The sequence below is a fragment of the Rhincodon typus genome, unplaced genomic scaffold (assembly GCF_021869965.1).
Source record: "Rhincodon typus isolate 14 unplaced genomic scaffold, sRhiTyp1.1 hic_rhity00000639, whole genome shotgun sequence".
Classification (NCBI taxonomy): Eukaryota; Metazoa; Chordata; class Chondrichthyes; order Orectolobiformes; family Rhincodontidae; genus Rhincodon; species Rhincodon typus.
Window position 1 is genome coordinate 1 of NW_025966277.1, and position 15,901 is coordinate 15,901.

Here is a 15,901-nt window from a genome sequence, read left to right on the forward strand (position 1 = left end):
TGACAATATACGGAAATACCCACTGAAATCAAAACCAACAAGTTGATTTAATAAGATAAGAGGAAGAGGAAATACAAACATGTGAATTCTGACATTGACCATCAAACTCAGTTTGCCTTTATTAAATGTAAACATGAAATACATACTGCCAGTTCTTGACGGATGTGCTCAATAGTGGCTTCCAGAGCTCGTGTTCCTCTAGTAGCTTCATCTTCTACTGCCTTTACAGTCTTCAGCAGTGAAGTCACATTAGTCACCATAACCTAACAGGATAAAAGTACTGGATATCAGTCCAAGAACTACAAAAAAAAAAATCATCAAGCGTGGTCATTTTGTTGGACAACCCGCAATGAAAATGCCATGCTTACATAAAGGCTATCTTTGATATATTTTCATTCTAAAATCTTAAACTGTTACTCGTGGAAAGATTTTTGCTGGAGCTTTGGCTTCCAGGTAAGCAATTTAGGAATTGATAACCGAAAGATAATTTACTCTTTATAAAATATTGTTGGCAAAAGAAAAGCATGAATGTCATAAAGATCATCTCAAATGTAACAATTAATGTTCATCTCCCTTTGCATATTGTTTTGAAACCTGTCCACAATGCAAACATTTACCATTGGGCCATTGTAGACTCTATTGTCAGCCCATACTAAACAAAGTTCAGGTACAGAGGATGTGTAAATAGGTACTGTAACAGATTATGGTTTTTGAAGATTACTAAATAACATTTATCTGGTTTTGCAATTTCTCATAATGGAGCATACAAGCACATCACTACCAGTGGAGATTAAGCAATTAGCAGCTATTTTGCTATTAGATGCTGAGATTTTGGATTATTCAATCAACTACACAGAGGCACAGTTTAATGCTATCTGTAGATCTTTCAAAGTTTTCCTTCCCAATTAAGCATAAAACAAGATTTTAAGTAGAAGCTTTTTATTTGGTATTCATCTGGGTCATTTTCAAGAAATAATAGGGATCTTATAGTGGCAGCGGGTTCAGGCCCCACCTGCTACAGGGTTCTGAGGAAGGGTCACCGGACCTGATACGTTAACTGAATTTTCTTCACAGAAGCTGCCAGACCTGCTGAGCTGTTCCCAGCAACTTCTGTTTTTGTTCCACCTGCTACAATATTGTGCAACAACATCTGAATGGGTTGATGAGAAAATATTAAAAAACATTGAAAGGGAAAATAACATTTGTATTGCATGAGATAAAATGCCAAAAATGCAGTTGGCAAGTGGACTCAGATTAGTAAAGGCATTGCCACGGATAATGCACCATTTGATATGACTGAATTCACTACCAAGCTTCATTTAAATTTTAAACTGCGCAGTTTGGCACAGATTGCTCAAGGCATTGCCCTGAAAACTGAACTAGAAAATGGCTGTCACCTATTTTGTGGAAAAGGCAAAGGCAGAGTGTTCATTTTCTCTGCAAAGAATAGGACCTTGTGTATTTTTTTTATATATGTTATATCACCTTGTATAATACTCTGTGTGTGTATTTGAAAACAATGTATATGGCACACCAGAGTCCATTTGCCAACGAAGCAGCACTTCCCCTCATAGTACAAAATGTTTTCTCTTTACTTGGTATTTCTTGTCCTGATAAGTGTAAGATGAAAAGCTTTGACAAGATATCTTTCTTCAGCAATAGGTAATTACATTGGAAATGTCCAAAATCTCTGACTGAGCTGGATTTGGAAACATTCACTGAACATAATGGGAAGTAGAGGATTTGTCCATCAGAAGTTAATACTTTCTGGACAATTCTGCTGTAGGTCAGCATGCTTAGACTTCCACAGGGTTTCAATGTGCATCCTGTTACGTGTGGTCACTCGAATATTTGGGCCACTGCATGTAAAACCTCCCACTCTGCTTTTTCAAAAAGTAACTCTTTCTATCCTTGTGACCCTATGTCCTCCATTCCTCTACCAGTTGGTCATTGTGTCCTGTCTTCAGCTTCTATATTGCCATTTCTGGTACAGGTTTCAGCTATCATTGCCCTATTATACTGTTCATAAACTCATTCACATTGCTTTCTCTCTCTGTGCCTATACATGCCTTCTCAAAACTTACCGATTTAACAACATCGACAGGAACCTGCCACAACCATATCACTTATATCCACAATCATTCAATCAGCTGTGGCATATTTTTCAGGGTTAAATACGCTGCACATCTGCCAAGTTTGTTTATAATAACTGGTGCTACTCAGTGGGTCAGTCAGTGGAGGAACTCTAACCGGGGTAATTGGCTAGAAAGGAGGAAGAATCGTCAATATATACAATTCTCAGGAGGTAGGATAGTACAGAACTCGCTAGTTGATCAAACTCAAACTGTCAATATGTGGGCTCACACTTGAAGAATCACTGTGTAAATACAGTATCAAATGCTGACAACTGTTACTATCTTCAGAGGAAACATGCTGGGTTGAAGGTTGCTGTTTATTCTGAGAGTACCTTGGCAGCATTCTTGAGATTATACATGGATGGATCATCTGAAGCTTTTCCTGAAGCTCCTTTTGTCGCACTGATAAGATCTCCCAGGGCTTTTGCTACATCTTTCACTGCATTAATCAGTACAACCTGACAGAAACAAAAATAGTTGTTTCATTACAAATAAAACAACTTTTTGGCACAGCAGACAACAAAACTAACTTTTTTAAAAAAATGACTAGTTCCAAGAAAATTGGTGAGATTCAGTGAACTGCAATAGGAAACAGTATACAATGCTTCCATTTAAGAAATGCTGCAATATGGTGCCTTATTTCATATTTAATTGGAGAAGTATACGCAGACCCTCAACAAACAGATTGAATGGAAAGTAGACAACTGATGTGGCTTTTGTGATGACCTGTTTTAAATCAATGTTAACAGATTATACATTTCATATTTATGAAAAAACACTTCAACAAGCCAATGTAATCAGAATCATTGTGGAGCAAATACAGTCAAAGCCCTGTAAAATTACTGATTAAAAACAGAAGACTAGATTTAAGCATGCTGATCATAACACCAAGTAAGCACACAAATATCAGAGTCAAAAAAAAGCTACAGATGCTGGAACCCAAGGTAGACAAACAGGAAGCTGGAAGAACACAGCAGGCCAGGCAGCATCTGGAGGAAAGGAGCAGTCAACGCTTCGGGTATTACCCTTCTTCAGGTCCTGCTGGTTGACTGCTCCTCTGGATACTGCCTGGCCTGCTGTGTTCTTCCAGCATACAAATACGTTGTCTATTTTTAACTGCATCAGTTAGATGTGCCAAAAAATGGAGCTGGGGTTGGGTAAATAGTTAAAACATTGCCTTTGTTAATAATTGATTGGGCTGATTTCAGTTCAGTTGGTAGAAATGGCACTAAATCGTCAAAATCCTGGAACATTCTACAGTCCATCATTATGGAAGAAGCCTCACCACAACGGTAATTAGGGTTGGGCAACAAACGCTGACCTTGCTAGTGATGCATATCCCATGAATTGTTTAAAAATCTACTTCTTTAGAAAGATGTAAGTTGCTTGTTGTAGCTTAAGTTCAACAGATCAAGCTATAAACATTTTAAAATATACTGAAAGCTTTTTAACCTGTGTTTCAGGATCATCTGAGCCCAAGCTTGCGGCTCCTAATTTCACCACCTCTGCCAGTCGGGTAATTGTGACAACTGAGGACTGTGCGGCATGCGCTAACTTCTCTTGACTTGCAGCAGCTCCAGATACAAGCAACTTTGTGTCTTCCACCAGAGCTTTAGCAGTTTTTAGAATGTTCTCCCTAAAATAATTACAAATGATTCAAGACAAAGATGAGAACCATTCAAACCTCTTAAATATTTAGCAACAAATTTGTAGATGTTGTAGTTTGAGATGAAATCCATAACCATGTAATTATATGAACAAAGGTATTCTCCAAAACACATCAAAAGACCTGCTGGATATGCATTAGACTTCAGATTAGAGGATCAGGCCATTGTTTAGTTTTATATGCAAACAATTAGTTGAAGAACAAAATTCAGATGTTACTTTTGATAATTGAGTAAACAACTTTTACAAATGTTACAAGGAGGAAGGGGTGGGGGCACCTGAATTTATGTTGCACCTTTAATTGAATTCAGGATGCCTATTACACTTTACAGCCAATAATAACTTTTGACGTTTAGTCACTGTTGTCTTGTAAACAAATTGGCTGCCACATCTGCTATGAGATCCAACAAAGAGTAACAATGAATCATCAGTTTTTTGTGTTTTTGACAGAGCAAACAGGCTGGCACAGTAAACTTGCCTACTTTTTAAATCAAGCAGTTCCACCGCCTTTTACACATCTACTGGAGTGTCTCATAATTATGGCTTAGCCAAAGAGTCAGAGTTAAACAGCACAGAAACAGACCCTTTGGTCCAACTTGTCTGGACCGACCAGTCACCCCAATCTTACGAGTCCCATTTGCCAGCATTTGGCCCATATCCATCTAAACCCTTCCTACTCATATATTCCAGATGCTTTTTGAATGTTGTAATTGTACCACCTCCACCACATTCTCTGGCAGCTCGTTCCATACACACACCACCCTCTGTGTGAAAAAGTTAACCCACAAGTCCTTTTAAAAATCTTTCTCCCCTCACCTTAAACCTATGCCCTCTAGTTTAGACTCCCCTACCCTGGAAAAGACTTAGCTATTCACCCCATCCATGCTCATGATTTTATACCTCTTTTTGTGATCACCCCTCAGCCTAGTCAAATGTTGGATGGGAGCTTGAACTTTCAACCTTCTGTCTCGAGATGCAAGACTGCTAAGCACTGAGCCAAAAGTGACACAAATATTACTTTACAAATGACAGAAAATATAGTAAGAACAGCATCAGCTTATACCAGATCTCAGTATTGTTCTAATAGTAGAGCATAAGGTAATTTTCCAATCATTGAGACTGAGCTGAATTTTCTAAACAGGCTGATTCAATGAGACAATAATTCCTTAGATCCAGTGGTTAGGTGTTACATACAACATTTCAAACATCATTGTAGAACATGACAGAATTACACCAGAAAAGACACTTTTGCTCACCATCCCAAATTCTAACCAGGGTTGATGAAATGGAGCTTGTATAATAATTTAACATGTACTGGTGATATATACCAAAACACCTCCGATGGGAATGCTAAGTTCCCCTTCCTGATTTGTCTGTTATTCTATGATCCAGGAGGAAAGGACACATGTTCAACCCCTCGATTACTGGGCCTATAACTGGAACTTGCATTTCTTTACTTACCAACCCAACCACCGCCTCCCTCCCCCAACTACTCAGACTCCCCAGTCCATTGTGGTTGAGGCTTGAGTTGGGAAGATTGTATACAATGAATGAATGTTCACTAAATAAGAGCCAATAATCCTATAAATATTCAGGGTAGCCACCACCTGTGATAAGAGTAACAGTTAATGTTGCTGTTCAGAAGTGGAAAATATTACAGATGTAACATGGATTAAAGCAAATACAGAGACAGAGAAAAGGGAGTTGTGGGGGGCACTACTATGTGAAAAATTAGAGGGATCAGAAATTATTGCAGCCTTCGGGACTCAATATTGAGTTCAATGTGTCCAATTAAAATGTCATTGAGCTTCACAGGAACAAGGCAGGTAGCTGAAGACAGACAGGCAAAATATTGGAATTGAGAACAACATAGCAGCAAACCTGGGGTCAGATTTGAGACTTGAGTAAACATATTCCACAAAATTGTCACCTAGTCCACATACGGTCTTCCCAATTCAAAGGAGATTGCATCATGAGTAGTGAAAAGATCATATTAAATAGAAAATCCAAGTAAACTACTACTTTATCTGGAAGGATGTTTAGATCTTTGGACAATGTGAAAGGGGTTTTCAGGTGATTGAGGAGCAGACTAAAGTTCAGTGAATAGCTCTCATTGAGCAATAATAAAATAGCCAGAAATTGTAATTTACCAAAATACAAATTATTGTGTTCTAACCCTTAGAATACAGTACAATGAATACATAAGATGAGGTGCTTAACTATTATCCATGTGCTTACCTGTGGTCAGCAAAGGTCTCTTCATTTTCTCGGTTTAGTGTACCTGCTGTAGCAAACATGATTGTTGTGTCCAAATCAGCTATGATACCAGACACAGTACTGGCAGCAGTGATGCAAGCCTGAGTTCCACGATTGCCAGCCTGCAAGGATGCCAACACATGGGAAATCTGGAAGGTAGAAATGACAGTTTCAATTCAGATACAACAGCATCACTTTCTTCCCGCGTTAGCAAAAGATTTAATCACGATCTTTTTAACAGTTCAGTTGACCATTGTTGAGAGTTTCCATATCAATTCCCATGTCCTGGTCATGGATGCAGTTTAGGATGTTTTGTTGATTGCCCTCAGTAAAGATTTGAATGTGAAAACGTGGTGCAGGATAGGCAATTCAGTCCCTCGAGCCTGCTCTGCCATTTGATATGATCATGGCTGATCTCATCTCAGCCTCAAATCCACTTCCCTATCTGCTCTCCATAACTCTTCAAACCATTACTAATTAAACATCTGTCTGTCTATCTCCTCCTTAAATTTATTCAATGTCCTGCCATCCACCACACACTGGTGTAGTTAATTCCACAGATTCACGACCCCTTGCAAGAGTAATTTCCCCTCCAGTGTTTTAAATCTGCTACCTCTTATTCTAAAATTCTGACCTCTTGTTCTAGATTGCCCCTTATGAGGAAGCATCCTCTGTTTTACTTTGTCAATCCCCTTCAGCATCTTACATACCTCGGTTAGATCTTCTTTTATTCTTCTAAACCTCAGAATACAGGCCCAAACTGCTCAATCTCTTTTGGGCAAGCTCCTCATCTCTAAAACCAATTTAGTGATCCTCCTCTGAACTGCCTCCAAAGCACCTACATCCCTCAAGTAAGGGTCGTCAAGAAAATTGGATCCGAAACAATTGTAAAATATACCTCCTGATCTAGGGTTGTATTCTGTTAACTTTGAAGAACAACCCATTTTTGATTGTTGTAATCACATGCAGATAGAAGGTATTTAAAATGACTGATGGCGTCTTTTCTTTTGAACTAGCAACACCAAACAACGGCCAAGTCATAACCAACGTATGGACTAATTCACACGAATGTAATTTGGTGTGGAACAAATTTCTTGATTTTGAATCTTTTGAAAAATAATTTTAAAATCCTGGGCACCAAAACATAGTTCAGCATCAGCAAGGTTAAAGTAGGCTGGCATGTGCACATTATTTGTCAATTGTAAAAAATATTACTATTCTTCAAAGCATTTCACCATACTGTGTTTTGCTTCCTATGCAATAAAGTAGCCTTGGAATCAAATCCAACTGAATGTCATCTTGCCTATTGTCAACCTGGTCAACCTTTGAAGACAGCACAGGTTGGGTTTAGAATTAAGAAAAGGAACTCTGAACATTTTAATCCACTAGATGTACTTTTATCTGCTCTAACATGCAAGTTAATCAGAAATATTTAACAACTGTATCGGTCAAAAATATCTTGCTAAATTACAGGTGCTTGAACGCATATGAAGTTCCATATCTAGATGTTCTTTCTGAAAAATCATTACCTTCTCAGAGACTTTGCGAGCACATTCAATGAGTTCTTTCTTAGTAAAGGCATCGCTGGGACTGCACTGGAGAGAACCAGCTTTGAGAACCAAAGAGGCACAATTGTGACCCAGTTCTTGCACACGATTCTTGATATGGTTGCCAATCTAGAAATGGGTTCAAGAAAAGATTGTAAAGGTGTACTGCACAATTAAAGCGGTGGATTTTTCTCATTAAATCACACAAAATGTGCAAAAATAAATTATCAAATATTAGTAGGACCCAGAACTGATAACATTTTGGCTGTGTTGGAAATGTTGAAAACTTACAGGATTGAAATAGCTTGACCTCCAAATCTAAAACCAGAGCAGGTGGTATTGGGTGAATTTCACACATTCTGTGTCCACATGTTTGAGTGTGTGTAGGGGTTAAAAGTGAGAAAATTGATGCACATCTAGAAATTGAAGCTAAACTGATTTTCGCATTTAACTGCATTGGAAATTTAAATGTTAACTGTTCAAGTACAGGTATATTAACATGGCTTTTAGAACTTATGGGTTTGCTTCCTTAAACTCATCAATGAAAGCAAGGTAGAAATCTAGCCATAATTAAAGGCTTGAAGACATAACAGGAAAAAAATCCAGCATGCACCGAAACTTCAAAGCTTCTTTCTTACCCAATAATGTAAAAGATTTTGCTCAAAGCAGTTGTGCAGAGTTTGCTTTCAGCACTTGAAGGCTTGTACGTCTGTTCTCCACTTTGCGGTTGTTATATTAGATTTGCTCTTTTACTGCGAACCAGAGATCAGAACTAGATGACCATTACCAACAGCAGCACCAGCAGGAAAAGCATTTGCAGAAGAGGGTCAGGTGCAAAGGTTCTCATTGCACATGAGACATTGGCAAGGGCCTGCATGCACTTGTTTTATCACTGCATTTGCTACTCCATGTAAAATGGATTCCCTGGATGAACATTTCACCAGAAATGCTTGTGACATCATGCTCAAGATGGACTCCTCCAATGTCTCCACAAGCGTGCAGTGCAGCTGTCAACCCTTCCAGACGCTGGAGTATCCAATGACCTCCGACATGGACTCTCCATATCCGTCATGGGCTCTGCTCACTTGTGATGTGGGTCAGACACAACCCAACAGTTTTCCTTACCGGTCCTGCTGAGGTGTTAGTATCTGATCTAGTGTGTTGCATGCACAAGCCCTGTTGTGATAGTGCATCCCCAGGAGGAGTGACCTCCTCTGAGGAGTCATTGATCTCCTGCAGCTCCTCTGAAGACCCTGTGGCATATTAAAGACATGAATTAGCATCACCAAGGTGTGGATGCGTTAAGGTGATCATTTTTCAAAAGATCATATTACACTCGCTGCTGACATCTAGTCAACATGCACGAGTGCTGTATGTCCTGTTGACGCCTAATATTTAAATCCATCACCAGGTAGCTGGGAAGTCCCCATCTTCCCAACTCTAGCTGTCAAGCACAGAGGCTCCACTGATGTCCAGCGACTTCTGCTTTGCAGTTGTTGGGTGCAAAATGGCTGGAGAGCCAGTTTTGGTATTCTGCTTCTTGCACTTCAGTGCTTTCTTCACCTGCAATGACGGAAAAATAGATAGATGAGCGAGAGTAATGACATGCTTTGAGCCAATGGATGAAAAGCATTTGTCGAGGATGGTTAAGATACAGCAAAATGACATTGCGTAAACGGGAGTGTCGGTGGATAGACAGACGGGGCGGTGAGGATCAGTAGACAGAGTAGGGTGGATGCAATTGCAAAGCGATTTAGCATGAAGTAGACTTGACAAGCTGGTTATTGTGATACACACATTAGGATGCAGTCGAATGTGTTGTACTCACCTTTCCTGCCCTGCTTAATCCATTAAATTTCTTTCAGCACTGTGAATCCACAATCACGGCACCACACTCTGCTGACGTCCTGGGGATGCCGCCAGACTCTCATCCTTGATTTCACTGGCAGACCTGGTCCTCTTGCCTGTAGGAAACGCTATTTCCCATGGACTTCATGGCTCCTGGCACCATATCAGGGAGGCATCACTGTAACCTGACACTACCTTTGAACTTGTGCACCTTATTTTAATCAACTGATTGTGTCCTGCTCCCAATTCCAGAATCTGTCAAGTTGTGTGTTTGGTACATTGCTTTAAATGTGTCGCCATCACACCTCCTCACTCAAAGTGAGGTGAGGAACGTCGGAACTCCATGGCAGCACAGCAGCTGGGTTAAAAATTCAGTCAAGACTTGCTGCCCTTACTTCCAGGTTCCCCCATGCACATATCAGAAACCCCCATTCCCCTGCTTTTGAACATGCATCCATTGCTTTGATAACTTTCAATCCAGCCCAACACTAATCACAATGGCCAAACGTTCTCAAAGTTGACAGCATGGCTCAGGTTTCTGGTCTTACCAGTTAAGTTACATTATCTGGAAGGAGACAATGTGACAACAGCACCATGTATTTTTCCATAATAAATAAATTTCAAGTCATATCCCAAATGCAATCATTTTCTATTTTCTATCAATTTTGTATAGGTCTCCTGGCATTCACAATAAAACAGGCAGTTCCTGGGTTGCGCTCGAGTCCATTCACAAATTGATTTGTACACAAGTTGGAACACAATGCAAGACAACATTAGACTGCCATTTCCAAGTACAGATGTTTGTATATCAGATTGTTAAAATTTCACCCCTGTATGGGATCACATTGGTAAGTCAGACATTCATAAATCAGGGATCCCCTGTACCTGGTGGATGGGGCTATATAAAAATTACTCTTCAAGCAATATCATGCACAGTATTCAAAGACCAAACTGTACACAAATAAAAAGATACAAAGAATGTTAACAACACAGAACATTTGCATCTTAAATCAGAAAGATGTATGTGTTACGTTACTGGCAAACAGCTAAAAAATAATTGCTATAGAAGGTGCCACGTTAACTACTTCACTGCAGTCAGGTGTCAAACAACAATGAAGCAGTACAGCCGCCTCTTGGAAGAGGGTAAGAAGTGTATTTGATGAAATTCAAGCATTTTGAATCTAAAATTATTATTTGGAAGTTATGGGAACTAGAAGACAAAAGAGATTGATTTTAGCCCAGTTAATAAAGCAGTTGGTTTGTTCAGTGATCAAGAATCTGCTTGAAACATTCAAAGGGAGTACAGCCTGGCTAACAAAACTACGTAGTGTCATACAGTCAGACAGCACGGAAACGGACCCTTCAGTCCAAGCCGAACATAATCCCAACCTAAACTAGTCCCACCTGCCTGCTCCTGGCCTAAATCCCTCCAAACCTTTCTTCTCCACGTACCTATCCAAATGTCTTTTAAATGGTGTAATTGTGCCCACATCCACCACATCAGTGAAGGCTGAAGCATTCACAACAATTTTCAGTCAGAAATGCCGAGTGGATGATCCATCTTGGCTCCTCCAAGGGTTCCCAGCATCACAGATACCAGTTTTCAGCCAATACAATTCACTCAGTGATATCAAGAAACAGTTGGAGGCAATGGACACTGCAAAGGTTATGGGCCCTGACAACATTCAGTACAACTACAACACTGGCATCTACCCAACCATAAGGAAAATTATTAACAAAAAGTAGGGCAAATCTAACCATGGCCAATTTAATTCCCATCAGTCTACTCTTGATCATCAGTAAGTGATGGAAGATATCATCAACATTGCTATCAAGCGGCACCTGATCAACAACGCCCAGTTTGGGATGCGTCAGGACCAGTCAGCTCCTGACTTCATTACAGCCTTGGTTCAAACATGGACAGAAGAGCTGAATTCCAGAGGTGAGGTGAGAGTGACAGCCCTTGACATCAAGGTCATATTTGACAGTGTGGTGTTAAGGAGCTCCAGCAAAACTGAAGTCAATGGAAATTGGGGTAAAACTCTCTGCTGAATAGAGTCATACCTGGTACTACAGAAAAAAGCCGATTGCTGGAGATAAGTCATCTCAGCTCCAGGACATCTCTGCAGGAGTTCCTCAGGGTAATGCCTTTGGTCCAACCGTCTTCAGCTGCTTCATCAATGACCTTCCCTCCATCATAAGGTCAGAAGTGGGGATGCTTGCTGATGATTGTACAATGTTCAGCACTGTTCTTGATTCCTCAGATACTGAAGCAGTCATGTTCAAATGCAATGAGATCTAGATAATATCCAAGACCTGGCAAACTACAAGGTGCTGGTGAAACCACAGCTGGACTACTGAGAGTAGTTTTGATCCTCTTGGTTAAGGAAACATATTATTTCATTAGAGACAATTCAGAGAAGGTTTGCTGGTATGGAGGGATTGCCTAATGAACAAAGGCTAAACAGGTTGAGACTCTACTCACTGGAGTTAAGAAGATTGAGAGCTGATCTCATTCAAACATAGGATTCTTAAGGGGATTGACAGGGTAAATGCTGAAAGGATGTTTCCACTGATGGGAGAGTCCAGGACCAGAGGGCATCATCTCAGAATAAAGGGGTGCCAGTTTAAGACTGAATGAGGAGGAATTTCCTCTCTCAGAGGGCTCAGTGTCTTTGGAACTCCTTGTAACAGAGAGCTGTGGGACAGAGTCCTTGTAAATTTAAGGCCAAGATAGATTCATTCCTTCCTACCCACAGCAAATCGATCGTAACAGTTCAAGAAGTTAGCTCACCACCACCTTCTCGAAGGAACTAGAGATGGGCAATAAATGTTGGTCCAGCCAGCAACACTTTCATGAATGAATAAAAACAATTAGTGTGCGTGTGAGAGAGGAAAGAAGGGAAAGAGAAAATGGAATAGGATCTCACTGTGCACAAATTGCACTGTTGACAGTATTGAACAAGCTTGCTGGACGGGTTTAAGTATTTTCCTTTCTATCATTCCTGTAGCCTTGTATGTCACGAATTATGCAGTTGTACAACAGAAATAGGATACACCATTTTTTTGACAGGCAGTACTGCATTATGAATTACCTCTTCATTTTCAGCAGTTATAGCTGCAGGTTTGGCTTCTTGTGCCAGATGCCCATAGTCATTGGTAAGCTGATTGGCCAAAGTCCCCAGTTCATCTGGATTGGTGGTTGATTTAGTAACCTGTGAACAGAATCCAAAATGAGAAACAGCAACACAAGTTCAAACAAAGCACATTGAAGTCAATGACTGACACCTACCATTTCCTGAACAGTTACAGCAATGGCTTTAGCAGTCTTCACCATGGTGGTCTGGTAGTCAACAAATGAACCATCTGGCTCACCTGGAGCACTTTCATCAATCTAGGTTTAAAGCAAAAATATATAAGTTCCAGTTGATACTGATGCAAACAGAAAGTAGCTATGGATGGATAGCCCAAAATACTCAACACTATTTATATCACATTGAAAACTGCACAGTTATGAATATGGTTTTCCAAAAGTACAATTAATAGCTGAGATTAACAATTTAAAGGTTTTCACAGTTTTCATGGCAATTGAAGAATCAAATAACATTGCATGGGAATTTATAAACAGATGTTCTGTTAAGCTTTATAACATGATAATGATCTCACCTTGTTTATGGCCTGGTTGATGGCATCCACCATTCCACTCACAACACCCGCAGCACTAGCTGCATCATTCAGTGTTCCTGACAGGTCCTCCACAGCTTCCTTCATCATCTGCACAGACTCATCCAAAGCATCCTGTGTTTGAGCTGCTTGCTAGAAGATGAAATAAAAGTGACAAAAGTTCAATGCTACATCAGAACACAAAATACACAAATAAATCGCTTGTGGTTGTCATAACATGGTGGTTTTAAAATGTACTTTCTAATTTTGCTCCTTAATGGCTGAGTTCTGGACCTCCCATTAGAGAAAAGTCATAACAGTTTCTACGGCTTGGCAAAAGGCCTTTTGGGTCATTATGTCCATGTCAGTCATCAAACATCTATCCGCGCTAATCCCATTTCTCAGCACTTGGTTGGGAGCCTTGTGTGTTTCAAGTTCGCATCTAAATAGTTCTTAAGTGTCTTGAGGGTTCCTGCCTCTACCACTTTTTTAGGCAGAGAGTTCCAGATGTCCACATCCCTCTGGGTGAAAAAGAAATTTTTTCAAAACCCCTCCAAATCTCCTGCTCCCTACCTGAAAACTGTGCTTCCTAGTTACAAATCCCACCACTAAGGGGAAAAGTTTCTCCCTATCTACTCTGTCTATGCTCCTCACTTTTTTACTCCTCAAATCAGGTCCCCCACCCCAAGCCTTTCCTACTCTAAAGAAAATGATCTCAGCCTATCCCGTCTTTCTTCATAGCTGAATCACTTCAGCTCAGTCAATATCACATCTGCACTCTCAAGTACAATCACATCCTCCCTATTGTGACAGCCAGAATTGCACACAATACTTAAGCTGCAGCTTAACATTATATACAGCTCCATCATAACTTCCTTGTTCTTTAAGGTATTGAATGCAAGAGCAAAGGTAATTATCTCATATGGCTACTAACCACCTTATCTACCTGTCCTGTTGCCTTCAAGCAGCAAAATAGTTTCTCTCTGACCACACCATCAAACTTCTTCTAAATTTAAAAGTTCAGTTAGACCACCCAGTAATTTGCAAAACGCAAGATAACTTGCATTCATAATTGAACCCTCATTGGCATAATTCTGGATAATGCATATTTTTGCCTTTCTAAAGCCAATATAGCTTTCATGAGGTTCAATGCTCAAAACCAAATGCAGTTCTCCAGAAGCTGACAAATGTTCAATACAACCCGCTTGAGGTAAAGACCATCAATTCATTAGACTTTAATTACTTTTTGTATCTGTGCACAAAAGGCTTTTAATGATCTATGGTGGTCACATTATGACACAAGCAGTGTGTTAGATTCTGAATGGACTATATTTGGTTTTATTCTTCCTGAAAATAAACAATTTTACATTTTCCCCACATTCATTTTATTTGCCAAGTATTTGATCATTGATAATCTGTTTGTACCCTACTTACGTCTTCATCAGAACTTAAATTCCTACCTATCTTTGTAGACATATGGAATACTTGTGTTTATCAGTAAAGACAGAGAATAAATGGGACTAGTTTAGTTTGGTGAAGTTGGTCGGCATGGACGAGTTGGACCGAAGGACCTGTTTCTGTGCTGTATGACTATCTGGGAGGTTATGCCAGAATTGTGTAAATCTTTAGTTTGGCCACAGCTGGTGTAATTAGTGTACACAGTTCTGGTCACCATACTGTAGGTAAGAAATCATTGCACTGAAGAGATTTAGAAGGATGCTGCCCAACAGATTTTCACATATGCCCTCGCTTAATAATGTAGTCTGCGCAAACTGGAAGGTCTTAGTTCTTCTGTTTGGAGGTCGATAGATGTAGGGCAAGGAGCAGGCTGTTTTGAGCTAAAGTTTACTTCAGCTAGTGAGTGGTTGGATCTTGAACTCACTACATAAAAGGCTGACAGAGGAAGAAAGTGTCAGCATTTATAAAGTACTTGGATGTACACATGAAGTGCTGTAACCTAAAAAGCTAGAAAGTGGAGATTAGGTTGGATGGCTACATGCCGACTGACGTGGGCACAATGTGCTGAATGGCCTCCTCGTGCGCTGAAAATTTCTATGAAGCAACAGCATATGTAGAAGTATAGATCAGAAAAACATGGACAATTATTGACCTCTGCTAAACAATACCCTCCTCTGTGCTTAGACTGTAAAAGGTCTGCATGTGCTTAAAACAATTACGCATTTGCAAACATAACCCAAATATGGCCATAAGCCTTAAATTCCTAAGCACATTTATTTACCTTTGGATTGCCGCCGGCCTCTTTAGCTGTGTATAACATCTGAAGTGCAGATTCTGCCAGCGTCTTGGTCTGATCCAACAAATTCATCTGCTGCTGGTGATTGACAGCCTTTGATGCTGCACCAATTGAGGCCATGGTGAGTGGCTCAAAGTAACTCACCATTTGAGATACCTGTAAAGTTTGTGACAACATACCCAACCATGAATATGAAGAGATACTAATTCATTACTAAATGTATCTTTTGGCAGAAGCACACAACTTTTAAAATAGAGCACTAAAATGAAGCTCTGAACACGGGCGAACATTTTAAACTGATTGCTGAAAATTTGTGGATTCCAATACAAACAACGCATTAATTTTGAACATGGAATACAGGAATAATCAAATAATTTCAGATTCCCAGTTTACATTTAAAGAACATGAAGATATGTTAAAAGTACCGCAAGCACCATGCTTAAGCCTTATTTGACAATAGTGATATTGCTACAGAAAATTGTTTAAATTACTTGAAACCAATGAAGTCAGAACCATATGGAAATGTTACTGTG

The 15,901-nt window shown here is 39.8% G+C and overlaps 1 protein-coding gene across 1 annotated transcript in view; it reads right to left on the reverse strand.

Moving 5' to 3' along the window:
• Nucleotides 1–116: 116 nt before the first annotated feature.
• LOC125488384 (talin-1-like) overlaps nucleotides 117–15,901 on the reverse strand; it is a gene marked incomplete at both ends in the record, with an annotated part of 48,501 nt that continues 32,716 nt past the window's right edge. Inside the window, 9 exons of the mRNA XM_048621415.1 lie at nucleotides 117–263; nucleotides 2,468–2,593; nucleotides 3,588–3,771; nucleotides 6,039–6,205; nucleotides 7,586–7,732; nucleotides 12,547–12,666; nucleotides 12,744–12,845; nucleotides 13,118–13,267; nucleotides 15,354–15,524. Of these exons, the coding sequence (XP_048477372.1) occupies nucleotides 117–263; nucleotides 2,468–2,593; nucleotides 3,588–3,771; nucleotides 6,039–6,205; nucleotides 7,586–7,732; nucleotides 12,547–12,666; nucleotides 12,744–12,845; nucleotides 13,118–13,267; nucleotides 15,354–15,524 (1,314 nt within the window). The remainder of the gene's footprint in view (nucleotides 264–2,467; nucleotides 2,594–3,587; nucleotides 3,772–6,038; nucleotides 6,206–7,585; nucleotides 7,733–12,546; nucleotides 12,667–12,743; nucleotides 12,846–13,117; nucleotides 13,268–15,353; nucleotides 15,525–15,901) is intronic.